The sequence below is a fragment of the Xenopus tropicalis genome, chromosome 8 (assembly GCF_000004195.4).
Source record: "Xenopus tropicalis strain Nigerian chromosome 8, UCB_Xtro_10.0, whole genome shotgun sequence".
Taxonomy (NCBI): Eukaryota; Metazoa; Chordata; class Amphibia; order Anura; family Pipidae; genus Xenopus; species Xenopus tropicalis.
Window position 1 is genome coordinate 63,371,029 of NC_030684.2, and position 15,572 is coordinate 63,386,600.

Consider the following 15,572-nt stretch of genomic DNA (forward strand, 5'->3'; position numbering starts at 1 on the left):
CCCCAGCCACTAGGATGTTTTGCTGGCAGGCCTAATGCTTTTCCAAGACTAAAGAAGACTAGTTTCCAATAGGGACAAAAACAGAAGCAGAAGGACAAAAAGATAAAAGCGGTGTGGTTGGGTTTTTAATGCTTTTGGGATGGGGTTACACCCAGTTGTGCTGACATGGAGTTGGACACATAAAACTGTATTACTAGACACCCAGAGTAGAATGGTGTCTGGGAAAGGATTTAAGAAACTACATAAATTAAAGGGGACAGGCATTTAGTCCACTGGATAAGCTGTTTTACCACATCTGAAGACTTTAACATGGTAACACCTATTGATCCTTTTCTGAGAGTTCCGAGATAGAAATAACTGGTAAGTCAATGTAAAGGCCTCGCTGGCCATTAAACAAATGTACTTCGTATATTAAGATTTGTAGTTTTTGAATGAGTTTATAATTATTGCGAAACACAATGTATATGTAATAAAGGCAATATGAAATATTATGATAAATAGGAAAGGAAATCATAGGAAAGGTTTAACATTTAGCTGTGTCTGCCCCTTCAGAAAGATAAGAGTTGGGTATGAGTTACTCCACAAAGAAGAAACTCAGTGCACAGTATTAATTATCGTTTCTTGGCCCAAAATGATTTAGCCAAGGGAACCAAACTAGATGGAGGGAAGCCTTTAGCAGGCTAATAATGCATTTCTGGCAGGGTATTCCCTCCTGCAGATATTAGGTTTGCTTGCACTCAGGCAAAGGCAAGTCTTTCTTGGCTTATAAATATGTTGTTTATCTATGCAGCTAAAAATGCATTCCCGCAGGCGTTGTAAGAGCTAATTTGGTGACTAATATAAACCCTTTAAGATTCTAGCAGGGATCAGAGGTCTGTTTGCAGTAGTACATCTGTCATGTAAAGATATATGATAATTGCAATGTGTGTCGATGTGTGTGAGGAACATATACATAGCTTTGAATTTGTGAAATGCCCATGGTAAGTACAGCATGATATGAATAAAATAACATTGCCCAGGGATATCAGAGCTCCTTCAAACACTATCGTAAACAGATCACAAGTCTTTCTTGCCTCATCCTTACAATCTGCCAAACTGACTCATTCTCAGATTCTCCAGAGCTATTTAAATTGGTCAGGACGCTGTTTTCAGTGTAATGAAACATGCTCAGTCTGCTTGTGCACAACACCTGCTCCATGTTTGCATTTTAATAAAGTACTGATCTTTTGGTGGGTTGGAATCAGAAAGCATTTAGATCATGTTTGTCCACTTGGTGTCGCTCCATCTGGAAGAAACCAGCCAATAATCTTGTGGGTGGACAGCCATCGGTTGGACAGACCTGATAGGGTTCTGCTGTATATTCTCTGTATAAGGGTAGAGTTGTGATTGACTGCCCCATCCTATTGTGCTTCTGGGGAATCAGTGTTAAAACACTCCCACCACTCATTTATAGCATAGACAAGGATGGAAGAGGGCCAATAAAGGTGTTATTTTTTTAAAGGGAATATCATTTTTAGCACTAATGAAAACCAGGCCCACACATTATTAATTCTGGGCTATGTGGGGATACTTTTTAACTGGAAACATTATAATTAATATTAACACATATTTAGAAAAGCATCAACATATAAAAAGTAGTCAGTTCAATACTTTTTTCTTATATTAATAACAATTAATTAATCTCAAGTAATGTATGATAGATATTTGGAAGCTAAGTGCTTTAGTTGGGTTTTGTTAAAGGCTTTGAAACAGCCAGTTCTCCCCATGCCTGGTTTCCTCCTATACACCAGATAAAGATATACGATGAAGATATAAAAGCAGAATCAGCCATAATGTGTGTATAAAGATGATAGGGGCCATAGATTGTAAGCTCCACTGGGGCAGGGACTGACGTGATGATATGTAATGTATGTAAAAAGCTACATTATGGGGCTCAAGTCCGAATGAGCACAAATGGAAAAAAATTGTATGTTTTCTAACTTTTAGAACTGTGTGTATTTTCGTTGATTTTTTTTAATCAATTTCCACTACTTTTCCGTAGTTTGCGACAATTTGTGCGATAAAATCTTATTTGTCACAACGAGTACGAAAGTTTTGTTATTCATTCAAGCTTTGGTATCATGACTTTCCTTTGGCCATGTTGGAGCTACAGAGTGCCCTTGAGTAGCTTTGGGAGGCTTCCAAAAATATGCACTAAAGGTTCAAAGTCAGAAAGTTTTTTGCGCTGTCTACGATCGTTCGGATACGAAAATTTCTGATCTTACCGCGATATTTTTGTACAACCACGATGCGAATTTTCGTGCAATTAACATACATCAGAAATTTTCGTATTTCATCCAAATTTTTCCCAAACGTACTTTTAAAAGTCCGAAATTCGATCTTTGATAAATCAGCCCCTATGTGTTGGTGCTATACAAAGAAAGAACAATGAAAAGACTTGCATAACTGGATGGACGAATTTCAGTTATTCAGTCTGATAACATGAAGGCTAAATGATCAGTAAGCATGGATCATTTGAAGTCAGACAATGACCTACATTATGTGCTGGTAGAGTCACTTCATATTGTAATAGAATTTCCTGCACTGTGTGATAATTCTATTGACGTCACTCTTAATAGCTAAGTGAAGGCATGACACATGGAGGTATAGTCAGCAAATACTACCAAACAGTCAGTGTGAGGGGATCTCACTAATACAGTAATGACCTTGAAGTTGCCATTGATGCCATTCATACAGGAGGACTAAGAGAGTAAATGACAGATGAGGCTCACTATTTATATAGTAACTGCAGGGTTATTTATGTGAAAAAAAACATGCATGAAATGTATTAACTGTGTGGCATTGTGTAGAGTTGACTTAAAGCATAAAAGCTGAACGTTTCCTCTATATATACACTAAGGGGCTGATTTACTAAGACACAATTTTGAATCCGAATTGGAAAAATTCCGATTGGAAACGAACATTTTGCGACTTTTTCGTATTTTTTGCGATTTTTTCGGCGTCTTTACGATTTTTGCGTAAAAACGCGAGTTTTTCGGCGTCTTTACGAAAGTTGCGCAAAGTCGCAATTTTTTCGTAGCGTTAACACTTGCGCGCAAAGTCGCGCCTTTTTCATAGCGTTAAAACTTAAAAGGCGCAACGTTGCGCGCAAGTTTTAACGCTACGAAAAAATCGCGACTTTGCGCAACTTTAGTAAAGACGCCGAAAAACTCACGTTTTTACGCAAAAATCGTAAAGACGCCAAAAAACTCGCGTTTTTACGCAAAAATCGTAAAGACGCAAAATTACCGATCATTACGAAAAAAACGCAATCGGACGCATTCGGCCCGTTCGTGGGTTAGTAAATGTGCCCCTTAGATACACACCTAGATTAGCACAGCTACTGTATTTAGTAACATTTTTATATAAAATACAACTGAGCTGTAAAAGTGAAGGGACATGCAAATGAATTCATTAATAACTGGAATGACTCTAAGGGGCTGATTTACTAATCCACGAATCCGAATCCCGAATGGGGAAAAAATCGAATTGGAAACAGAAATTTTGCGATTTTTTTGTAAATTGTCGCAACTTTTTTGTAGCCATTATGACTTGCTCGTAAATTGTTGCGACTTTTTCGTAGCCATTACGACTTGTTCGTATATTGTCGCAACTTTTTCGTATTGAGCGCTCGGAAACGGCGGGCAAACCTGACTTTCCTTGCGACTTTGCATGATTTTGGAAGCCTCCCATAGGACTCAATGGCGACTTTGCATGATTTTGGAAGCCTCCCATAGGACTCAATGGCACTCTGCAGCTCCAACCTGGCCCAAGGAAAGTCACGATACTGAAACTTTAATGAATCTGAAACTTTCATACTCGGCACGACAGCTACGAAAAAGTCGCAACAATTTACGAGCAAGTAGTAATGGCTACAAAAAAGTCGCGACAATTTACGAGCAAGTCGTAATGGCTACGAAAAAGTCGCGACAATTTACGAAAATAATCGCAAAATACTGATCATTCCGAAAAAAACACATTCGGACGCTTTTCGGACGTTCGTGGATTAGTAAATGTGCCCCTAAATATGAGGAGATGCGGTCAAGACTGGGTTGATATTCATGAGGTGATAAGCAGAGACAAATGGTCACCCTTTCTGGTCAGAAAAAAGGCTTTTTTTACTCTCTGCAATTTAAGGGGGTCTTAATCCTAGGGACAGTGATGGCTAATTCACTCAGTATTTACATGAATAAGAATAAATACATTATACAAGGATGAAATAAATAGCTTTTTAAAATTAATATTTATTAAATAGCTTTGTAAAAGCAAATATTGCTTTAGGGAAAAAATAACAAAGCAGTGAGGAGAGTCAAGGCAAATCTATTTACCCAACTTGAATGACAGAAACAATGCATTGACGGGTTGACCTTGATGCAAACTTTATAAATGGATTCACTATTCCTAATATAATATGTGTGGTTTCAGATCTGATAGATAATAAAACACATTTATGATTGACCTCTAATCTATAATCATCTCACACTTTATTAAGAAGAGAATCAAGTCACAATACAGTGATACATTGATTGCGAGGTTCCATTGTTATTGTTATTCATATTTTTTTTAATAGCTTGTTTTTCTTTTCAGGCCCTCTACTATTAATTTCTTACATCAAACCTGCTTCTTGATTGCTAGGGTAATTAACCCCAATCAATCAACAGTTTAAATTTCAAGGGGAAGATGTAATAAGTTGTTAATGTGAAAATATACGCAATGTGAAAAATAATTGCTTTGTGTGAATAATTTCAATCTTGCAAACATTTAATATCGCTTTTGCAGTGCCGGAAAGCATTTAGCAACCCCATGCAGCAGTGGGAAAAAGTCAGTTTTGTAGTTAGTACCAGTGTGCAGTGTATGGAATAAAAGTTCTTGCTGAAAATATTGTTATTTTAGCAACACACAAAAATATTCCAGGCAACAAAACACATAAGACACATAATACTACTAAATACACATAAAACTAATACAAATTGTGGTTTTGTTTATATTCTCTAGTATTGATCCTCTATGGCTTTGATATTTCTCTCGTCACTAATACAAAAGACTGGAGAGGAAAAGGAAAAATCCTTGAGGACTCTTAGGGATTTCACAATAAGTAAAGGGGTATCAAGATTTCTATTCAACAGCACAGTGATGTGCTCATTGGTTTGAATGAATCTTGGAAGGTTTTCATTTCCCCATTATGTGGGCAATGACTAGGGCTTGTGCTGAACATACTTTTTGCTTATTGCAAATTAGAAAATTGAGGCTACTCCATTTTTGTTCCTTGTGAATAGATTACCAGCACACAAAAAACCCTTGCATAATTCAATCATGAATAAAAAACAGTTGCAAATTAAGGGAAAAAGGAATACTTTATACTTGAATACTGGTAATTTATTTAATGCACTTTTCAGATGAAGTTTCTGACCTTAGCATAATATAACATCAATTGTCCAAATTATTTTTATGCTGAATAGTTAAAGCCAATTATTATTAGGCAAGGGGTGCACAGGCTTTGCCAATAAAAACTAATGTAGATTTGTTGCTTGCTTTTGCTAGATTTCAGTTGATCACAATGCATGTTACTTTTGATCTGGTATTTTATAAGATGATTAAGTAATGAAGAGTTAACATGTGCTTATAGCTGCTGGTAAAGGCATTTACTTTTAAGTTGGTGGAATATATTCAAAATGCGCCCCAGGCAAAATCGACCTCTCTCTAATTGAATATTGTAGAAAAGAGAAAATGAGTGTTGTGAAAACATCTAACAGATTGTTGTCCATGAAGTGCAAATACTAAGCCTCCACGCTCCCCTGATACCTTCACCAGTGAGGATTTTTCCTACTTCATTCCTCTGGCTGCTTCTCTACCACTGTGAACATTGTTTTAACAGAATCCCTCCAGCTGGGAAATTAATCCATAAGCGCTAAGGCTTAGAACTGATGTGGGTTTCTCAGTGCATGCATTTTAACTCTTTGAGTACCATACTGTATTCAGACTAAGCCATATGAAGGAAAGCTGAAATTTGTTGAAGGAGTGTGCAAATCATATGCATATTTATGTGTCTATTGGTCTGGTTTTACTTTATTTTGTCAGGATTTATCAAAACCATTCCATTTTTAGCAAAGATATCTTATGAATCTTAGAAATGTATGATAAATATATAAACCTTTGATATGGCTCAGCTAGAGATGGAGTTTTTACAGATATGTTTAAAATGGGTCCCTCCAGGACTCCCTACTGTGTATAAGATGCCTGAGGGTTGATTCACTAAAGGTCGATAAGTTTTATCGCACGTTTTTTGCGTTAAAATTGATGCAAAAAAACCTGCGATTCGCTAAAGTATTATCGCATGTGTTAAGTCGCATATCGCGTGCGTTAATTAGTGCGCAACCGCATGCGTTAATTTTACTGCATTGCATTAATTAGTGCGCAGAAATAATACTAACCCATGATTCACAAACACTTAGAAGCTCTAAATATCGCATTTGTCTGTGCGAAAATTAATTATAGAAAAGTACAGTTAATGAGCTTTTGGAAAAAAAATATGGACTTTGCAGTGGGATTTATAAGTATGTGTTGGCCCTAGAGTGATGCAGCCTCCAGTTTGCAGGGAAATGGTCATTTTCATAAAAGTAGTTTTACGAAAGTAATGCCATGTATGGCTAATATGGCGTGTGTTTTTTCGCATGCGGCGACTATTTGTGCGCGATGTGTTGATTAGCGCGCGTTGCATCAAATACTGCACGAAAATAGTCTTCGCGACTTAAATAACGCAAGCAGCATTGTGTCTAAATTAACACAAGTATGCTTTTAGTAAATCGTGCGTTAAGACGCGAAAAATTAGTCGCGATAAAATTTTTACCGTATGCTATAAATAGCGGATGTTTTAACGCACTTTAATGAATCAACCTATAATCCTTTATGGTTCAGACTGAGGTTCAGTGCTTTACGTTACTCACAGAAGGGTACAGCCTATTAAGGTTGCAAATTTCCAGTCCAAGGGAGGCATGTTTTTTGGCACAGTGCACAGAAGCTCTTTACATCTATGTCCCACCTGCCTGGTGCCCATTTAGTGACATAAAATGCTGCATCCAAATAACCTGGTGAAAATGTTCCTGCCTATTTTCAGCATTTGCATTTATACCAGCGTTTTTGCAACTTTTGTGCTTTCCCTCTTAATATTAAATGAAGCTCCTGACATCAAATATATTTTTGTATTGCAACATGGATCTTTATTACAGAGATCAATTCACTTGCCCAACATGGTACAGAAATAAACAAAGTTTCATCACCATGGGGAAAAATATATGTCATGTTTACTTTTTAACTTGCTACTATTTTATCCTCCCTTTGTAAAATAACCTATTACTGAGTTACATATAAGGGCATAACTGGACAGAATATGTTTTTTCTACATATTTGTATATATGCCTGCTCAGCAGCTTCCTTCCCCCAGGAACAACAATTTACAACCACAAGTATTGCTTTGCTCTTGCTGAATATGGATGTCCAATACATATAACCTGGAATATCATAGTCATTTAAAAAAAAATGATCCAGAGAAACATATTGATTAAACTTTCTGCCAGGAACATCTATAAATGAGCTAAACAGAGTTCTTATCTATATAAAAACAGTTCTAGGAAATAAGCATTAATAGCTGGTAGTATTATTCAATCAGTATTAATTAATACAAAACTCATGTTTTAACAGATACGTGCACAATGATCCGTGAATTTGTATTAAAAAGTGATAAGTATTAATCAAATGTGTAAACTTGTTAGTTTCAATCTTTTGTGAGGACACATCACTATTTAGCAAATGTGTTGGCTGGTTAATATTGATCAGTTATCTGCTCTGGTCAGTATTAATCTGTTGTAATGACTTGCTGCTATTGATTAGCTGCATGGGCTGACCAATATCCATCAGTCGGGTAGACACAGGTTAGCTTTAATCAGTGGTGAGTCCTGACCTAGCAATATTGAGAAGAATTATGGCATTATTAATATATGATCATTTCTATGTAGATACTGCCTGTTAAATAATTTGACAGTGATTGCCATGTGTGATGTATAAAATCTCTAGAAATATTTTTTATGATTCAACAAAATTACATTTTAATTTGTATTATGAAAATGGAACTGTACATGTGAGCACTATATACAATGTAGAAGACCGCTCAATTAAAGAAACAACAAACAAAGCTGCAGCATTTATTTTCTTCAGTAGCTCCTTCTTTTGTACTATCCTCGAGTGAATCATCCCCACAATTGTGTTTGTCAGCCAGAGAAAATGTATTCACAGCATTGCAACAATATCAATTGTAATCCATGGGGCGCTACCTTACTTGTCTACAAACCAAAATGAACTGCTTTGTTTTTGCATATATCTAAAATAAACTAAGTGAGGTCTAAAATATCTATGCTATGCAAGCACTTTTGTATAACCAGGGTGTCCAAATAACTCCTGTTATAATTTCAACTCTAGTCATACCCTTAACACTAAGCCACAAACCCAAGAAATCATTCCAGCAGCTGCCCAGACACTTGAACGTACAAAAAAACCCCCCATTTCTAACCATGTCTCTTTTGTTATATCCTTACCTGCTGCACAATGGTGGTCAATTCCAGGCACAGTTGAACAATGTTGTTTTTTAGCAGTGAATATTCAGTCACACTTACAAACGGAGACCTGGGAGTAAACAGCAGGAGAAACTATTATCAAAAGGCCCATTCATAAATCATCTGTGGGGGACAAAATAATACTAATTCCTTGTACCACTTCTACTTTTTCATGTTTTTACCATTTACTGACAAACAAAAAAGAAAAAATCTACCTGAAAATAGGGCAGGGTGGGCTGCCTTCATACTAATGGGAAAATCCTTGACCTGGGAGACCTGATAAAGAAACTTTTTGAGTTGGAGCACCAAATGATGCCCATCATTAAAATAAGGGATGTCTTTATTTAGTGTTTGCATTAGAAAGCCAGATATTATTTAAATAATGAACCTAATATGAAAAAAACTACCCACTGTACCACATAGAGAATTTCTCAGCATATATGACTGAAGCCATGGCTTTTGGGCCGAACATACAGTAAAATAGAAATAAATAGCAAACAAAGAGTACAGTACAGAAAATGCAACATCAAAAACACAGAGAGAAACACTGATTTACAGTATATATATATATATATATATATATATATATATATATATATAATATGTGTTTTTAAATTTTGTGAGCATACTTTTTGAAAATACATGATAAAATAAATCCTGGGTGATCAGCTTCATCATGTGATAGTGGATATAGTAGTGTAGGCTGTACTTGATATACTATAGTTGCCTCATCTTCCCATCTCCCCTTCCAGGTGCCTTTGGTGAGGGTTCATAGTACACACTGTGATAGGCATGCACATGAGACCTATTAGTGTGGGGAAAAAAAGTTGGTGCCTGGAACATGGGTTATAAGGCAATGGTAAGTAGTTTCCTATGGAGATTGAATACTAAAACCCATAATCATTCCACAAGCTGCCTTTCTTGCCAAGTAGAATATGATTTGTTTCTTCATACTGCTTCATACTAAAAGGCCAATAGTAAGAAAATATTACAGAACCTTGATTTTGTTATGGAAATAAACACTCTGATATGCTCATTGTAAAACCAATAGGTGTTAAATACTATTCTTTGGTAAATGGCAAGGGATAGGGCTCTGTTATTTATGATTATGGTGCCCATTTTAGCATATTCTGGTTTTTTTCACAGTTGCTGCTTGAAGGTTACCCAACTAATGGTCTCAAGTCCTAGGATTCAGGATTGAAATATAACAATGCTTAATTTTGTACCATGCAGGACTTAAGGATTTGCTTAACTTTCATAACACGTCCTTAATAGTGATAAGGGATCTGTCCTGTTTGGCTTTGCCGAAATGTCACACGTCAAAAAAATTGTTATATTTTTGAGCCTTTCTTCAAAAAAATGGCAAGCACAACATTTTTTTACGCGCGTCATTTTTTTTGATGTTGTGGCCATTTTTTGTCTCGTGACGAATTGTACTGCAAAACAAACTTATCAATACCTGCCGAATTAATTTGTCCGAATAGCTTTTAGAGTTTAGCCCTGATACAATCCATATCCAGTATGACAAAAAGCTGATTTTTGTGATCTTTGCACTATTAGTAGTAATGCTATTAGCTAAATCCATGTCATTCCTAATGCATTTTGTACATCTATATACTGATATTTAGCTTCAGTCAGGTAATCAACTTTTATCTTTCTGGCCAACAAATTTTTATGGTCAAGGGACCAAGTAAAATGGAAAATATGAAATTCCAGTGTTAGCATAGCATGCCAAATTGTTTTGCATTTGACTTAATTAATTTTTTGGTTGCTTTTCCTCTTTTTCTTATTCACCAGAAAACTAACTGTACATGACAATAATTATCTTCTTTTTTCTAATCTACAGAGTCCCTTGAAGGGAATTTGTGTGCTTTGAACATGAGTTTAATTAGATTGGACTGAACCAGGTCAGAGTAACCCCCTGCAGCTTAGCCACACTGGCATCTAAACAATAAAATGAATATATACTAATATATTGTGTGTTAATGCTCTAATGCTCAATTTCTCTTTTTAATTTTAATTAATGTATTCTATCAATCACTGGAAAGTCAGCAGTTGCAATTATTATTTCTTTATCATAAAGCTTGCAAAAGTCAGAAATTGTTCTTTTATTTAATGCAGCTTATCTTCTTAAGAGTCTAAATTCAGTTTGTAAAGCTATTAGTTATTTTCTTTCTATCAGTATAATGTCCCCTTTGCTGTTGTATATAAAAAGGATTGTTCCATGATATATAATATAGCATTATTAAATTATAAATCAAATAAAATATGTGGACCAATAGAAATAATGCAGCTATTTACAAAATACAGTATAACAATAATGCATCTATACATATTTTGCTTCAGAATATTTATTAAAAATTCACAGTGATATATATATATATATATATATATATATATGTTTGCAATATATTTGCTTTTGCAGATCTACATAATTGTATCTGGTTTGTTATCACTGTGTTTTATTAATAAATATTCTGAAGCAAAATATGTATAGATGCGTTATAGATATATTTACCAACAGTGTCTGCACGTATGCAGATATCTAATTCTCAAACCAAGGGTATTAATATTAAGTTGGTCCACTCTATGTTGCTTTTACAAGCTTCTATTCCTACAAGAAAGCTTTCTACTAAATATTAAAATATTAGTGGTATTTGCTTCCGTTTAGCCACAAGAGCATTACTGAGCTTGGGAAATGATGCTGGTGGGTTAGGCCTGACAAGCAGTAGGCTTTCCAATTTTTCCTACAGGTGTTCATCTGGGGCAAATGGGCATTATTAACTCCTTGGCAATAAAACACACTCTGTAAGAATAATTTGTGTACTCATAGGGGCCCATTTACTTACTCACGAACCGGCCGAATGCGTCTGATTGCGTTTTTTTTGTAATGATCGGTATTTGGCGATTGTTTCGGAAAATTATCGCGCCTTTTTCGTAGCCATTCCGAAAGTTGCGCAAAATGTTGCGATTTTTTCGTAGCGTTCGGATTCATTCAAGCTTCAGTATGGTGACTTTTCTTGGGCCAGGTTTGAGCTGCAGGGTGCCATTGAGTCCTATGGGAGGCTTCCAAAATCATGCTAAGTCTGAAAGTTTCGGCCGCTGCTTACGAGTGCTCAATACGAAAAAGTCGCGACAAGATACGAGCGAATCGTAATGGCTACGAAAAACTCGCGTTTTTTCGCGAAAACTGTATTGGTAACAAAAAGGTCGCGACAATTTCTGAAAAGTCGTAAAGGCGCCGAAAAAAATCGCAAAAAATACGAAAAAGTCGCAAAATGTTCGTTTTCCAATCGGAATTTTTCCAATTCGGATTCGAATTCGTGTCTTAGTAAATCAGCCCCATAGTTTAGAATGTAGCAGCTGAGACAATAAAGATTTCATAGAATCTGGCTGGAGAAGCAAAAAGCATTAGTAAAAATATATATTTAGATAAATGCAAGCCTTACATGCAAGTAATTACATTTTTGTAACCTTGTATTGTCTGATTTTCTCCTTTCTTACTAAATTTAGCTAAAACATAGAGAGGGGGAAAACAAAGCAAAGGCACAAACCTATGAATGAATTTTGTTAGATTTACAACTTAGGTGATGTTAAAAACCTGATGTAAAATGGTAAGATCAGGAGTATGAGTTACTGACTGTGCGTCCCTTACAGTGTATACATATTTAGCAAATATTCAAGGTAATAGTCAATATTAAATACTTGCAGGGAATAAACAACCTGTGTGAGCTGTATCTCATAACAAGTTATGGGCATATAATCATAATAACTAATAACTTTGTTGGAAGGCAACTCTCTATGAAAACTTTTTGTTTACCAGTGAATGCCAGGGCTTGCAAAAAGATGTCAAAAAGGTGAGACACACATAAAAATAACACATAGCACGTTGGTTTAGGTTAAAAATTCCAATTACCTATCCAACCACGCTAACAAATTCTTGGCAGCACCAATCAGATCAACAACAGAGGTAAGAAAGTCATTTGGCAATCGCCTGGAGGCTCTTCCATCATAATGTCCACTCCTCCTTCTACCCGTTATAAAATTCTGCAGGTTTTTGGCAGAGGCATTAAGCTTATGTGAGAGAGTCCTCAGGTTTTCAGTCTCCAGACCATAGTTCTGAAAATGATCAAATAAAGAGGTTAAAGGCTAAACTACAAAGACAGATATTACAATATGTTCTGTACAACATTACAATATGTTTTGTTTAACTAAAATTTTTAACGTTTTCCAGAAAATAAAATATACCCATTGTGACAATGGGCGGTATGACAAAAAAGTAATTTAAATGATTGAGTGACTGTCAGGAAAGAGGTAAATTTTTATCATTATCATTCTTACTTAAAGGACCACAGCTATTTAAAAAAATGCCACATGTGCCTTGAGCTCCTTTAAACTCTGCCCAACTAATTGGGCCATTGGTGCATTCATCTGAGTTGAAACCTGTCTGGAAATTTATAGTAATAGGTTAGGTTACTAGTTAGGTTGCAGCTCACCTGTGAAGGTAGGGGAAACAAGGGCCTTGTGTTTGGCTACAGGAGTACATGAGAAGGAGACCAGCAGCACTTAACTTTTAGAGTAAAGAATATGTTGTTGTTCCAAAGCATCCATGGCCGAAGTAGACCTCTGCAGCTAAACTTGTCTAGTTTGTCTTAGTGAATGAATGTTTCCTTAAAAGTGCAGTTTTTGGAAAAAAAATTGAAAATACAGTACATCTAGCTTTAGTTACAAATACTTTTTGTAGAATTGATTTTTTTTGTGTGTGTAATGTTAGGTTTATTTACAAACATAAGTGCAGTGCACAATTTTGGCTGCTAAATGTTTTGTAGTCAGAATTCCATGTTTTTCTAGAGTAATAGCAGCTGTACTCATTGTGTCAAAACACACCCAACTGAATTGAGTTCAAGTTACATCTAGCATTTGTGCATGGGTGTTGCATCCCTCAGTGTTTCATCTACCTCTACTAGCTATAACAGGGTGCATCATGGACACATTGGCAACCTGTGGAAGTTCCGGAGTGTGTTTGGATTTAATAACCATAATAAAGTGCACCAGTATGAGCTCTCTATTGTGTCCAGTTTTGGGTGTGTTTGTAAAAGACCGGTATTGTTTTTCATGTATAGAAAACCATACATTTTTACAAACACTAAATTTACTCAACTGGTAAAATGAACTGGTTGGTTGACTCAAGGACCTTTATACCTAAACAAAGGCTTGAATTACATTCAATTTTAAACAGCATGTATAGTGAGAGATTAAGAATCAGTAGAGACCAGAGAAAATAATGAGAATTAGAAACTGAGACTGAGGCTGTGGTTCCTGACCATAGCAGGCACAATGCAATTTACATTTCAGGTTGGAGACAGAATGGCAAAGAGTTCAGTCAATATGATGGAATAATTCTGATTGCAGATTAAACGAACGTTATAGAAATGATGCCAACCAGATTTCTTAGTACTTCAGGTAAGGTGGTAATAAACATATGTCTGTCTCATGTAAGCACTTTATATGGAAGGAGGCTGATTCCGCTTGCTGCAAGGTGAAATCTTGCAGATGATATTGTAGTATGAAGAACATAATCAATTGATGTCCTGTCACAGGAGATTTGTCACTTAATTACTGAATATTGCAGTGTATTTCACAGATCCGCTCCACTTATCTTCACTCATTATATTCTCCTACCTAAAATCTGTGCTTTAGTTCAATAAGCAACTATATTACCCTTAATTATCTTCTCATAAATGTCAATAAAGGCCAATCATAGCAACACCACAGCATATTTACTGATCTTCAGGCGTATGTAATGTAGAATTATCCAGCAGTTATTCAGCACATTCTCAGCCAATCAGTTTAAGTTAACAAATGTTTGACAGTAGTCCTGTATGTTGCTTGCAGCTAAGAATGCAAGTACAAGTGCAAAATTGCATCAATTGAAACACTGGTCAAAAAGGTACTTGTAGCTATGTGCTCTCCTATATCCATGTGCCTTGTGCTAAATTCCCTCTTGCTCTGCTTTGCAAAAGATGTAAGGTGCAAATTACTTCATCCCATGTGGAAGCCCTGGAAATAACACTTGCCTTGATAAGGTATTAGCTCTAGTGTTGTTGTTTTGGTGCAGCTAAAACACCAAGTAAATATAGGGGACTGGTAAAATGGCTACCCATTTTCTCATGCAGCTCTGGGGTCTTAGTGTTAGAAGGGAAATATGCTCCCCTTTCTGGGTGAAAGTATGATGTTTGTAGTTGAGACGGTCCCTAAGCTCAGTAACTGAAAGCAGCACAGAACTTGTGCAGGGAATCAACAGAAAAGAAGATGGGGAGTTACTGGGCACAGATCTTCCCTGCTAAAGGGCTGTGGTTGCTTTGGGCTGGTACAGAAGCCCAAAACATAATGTACATCATTTTTGCCCTACTTCTTTAGTTCTCCTTCAAGAACCACTGGTGCCCATTTTACTGTCTCAGCCCAAGTGATATATGTGAGAGCCCAAACCTGAGGATAGAGAGTCTCACACAAAAAGATTCCAATTGATATTTTACAAAGTGATATGTTAATAAAAACCATAGATGAAATTAGTGTGTTATCAATAGTGTTAATCTGCTCTTTAATTGAATTGACATGGGCCTCCAACTCTATTCTTTTTTCTGTAAGCTTTGCTCATTAAATTATTGTGAGACCTCTGTTTGTTAAAAGTATATACAGTATGATGGCAGATGATACAGAGCATTTCACCATCATCACTGCAACTGTGTTTATGCATGGATGAGATATGATATCTAAAAGCAATGGAACTCTTTTAAGAAGGAATTCTTACTAATTCCTATTGATTGTTTCTGGAAGGATTCTTTGGCGTTTACAGGCACAATTCTTGCAGTTATTATTTGTACATAATCCCATCTGAGCTACATTTAAATTGTCTCAGTTTAAGAG

The 15,572-nt window shown here is 36.0% G+C and overlaps 1 protein-coding gene across 1 annotated transcript in view; it reads right to left on the reverse strand.

Annotated features, from left to right (window-relative positions):
• Window positions 1–15,572, reverse strand: part of LOC100488567 (connector enhancer of kinase suppressor of ras 2) — a 276,323-nt gene that overhangs the window by 120,217 nt on the left and 140,534 nt on the right. The window contains exons 3-4 of the mRNA XM_031891318.1: window positions 12,562–12,764; window positions 8,628–8,715 (exon numbers count right to left, since the gene is read on the reverse strand). Coding sequence (XP_031747178.1) covers window positions 8,628–8,715; window positions 12,562–12,764 — 291 coding nt within the window. The remainder of the gene's footprint in view (window positions 1–8,627; window positions 8,716–12,561; window positions 12,765–15,572) is intronic.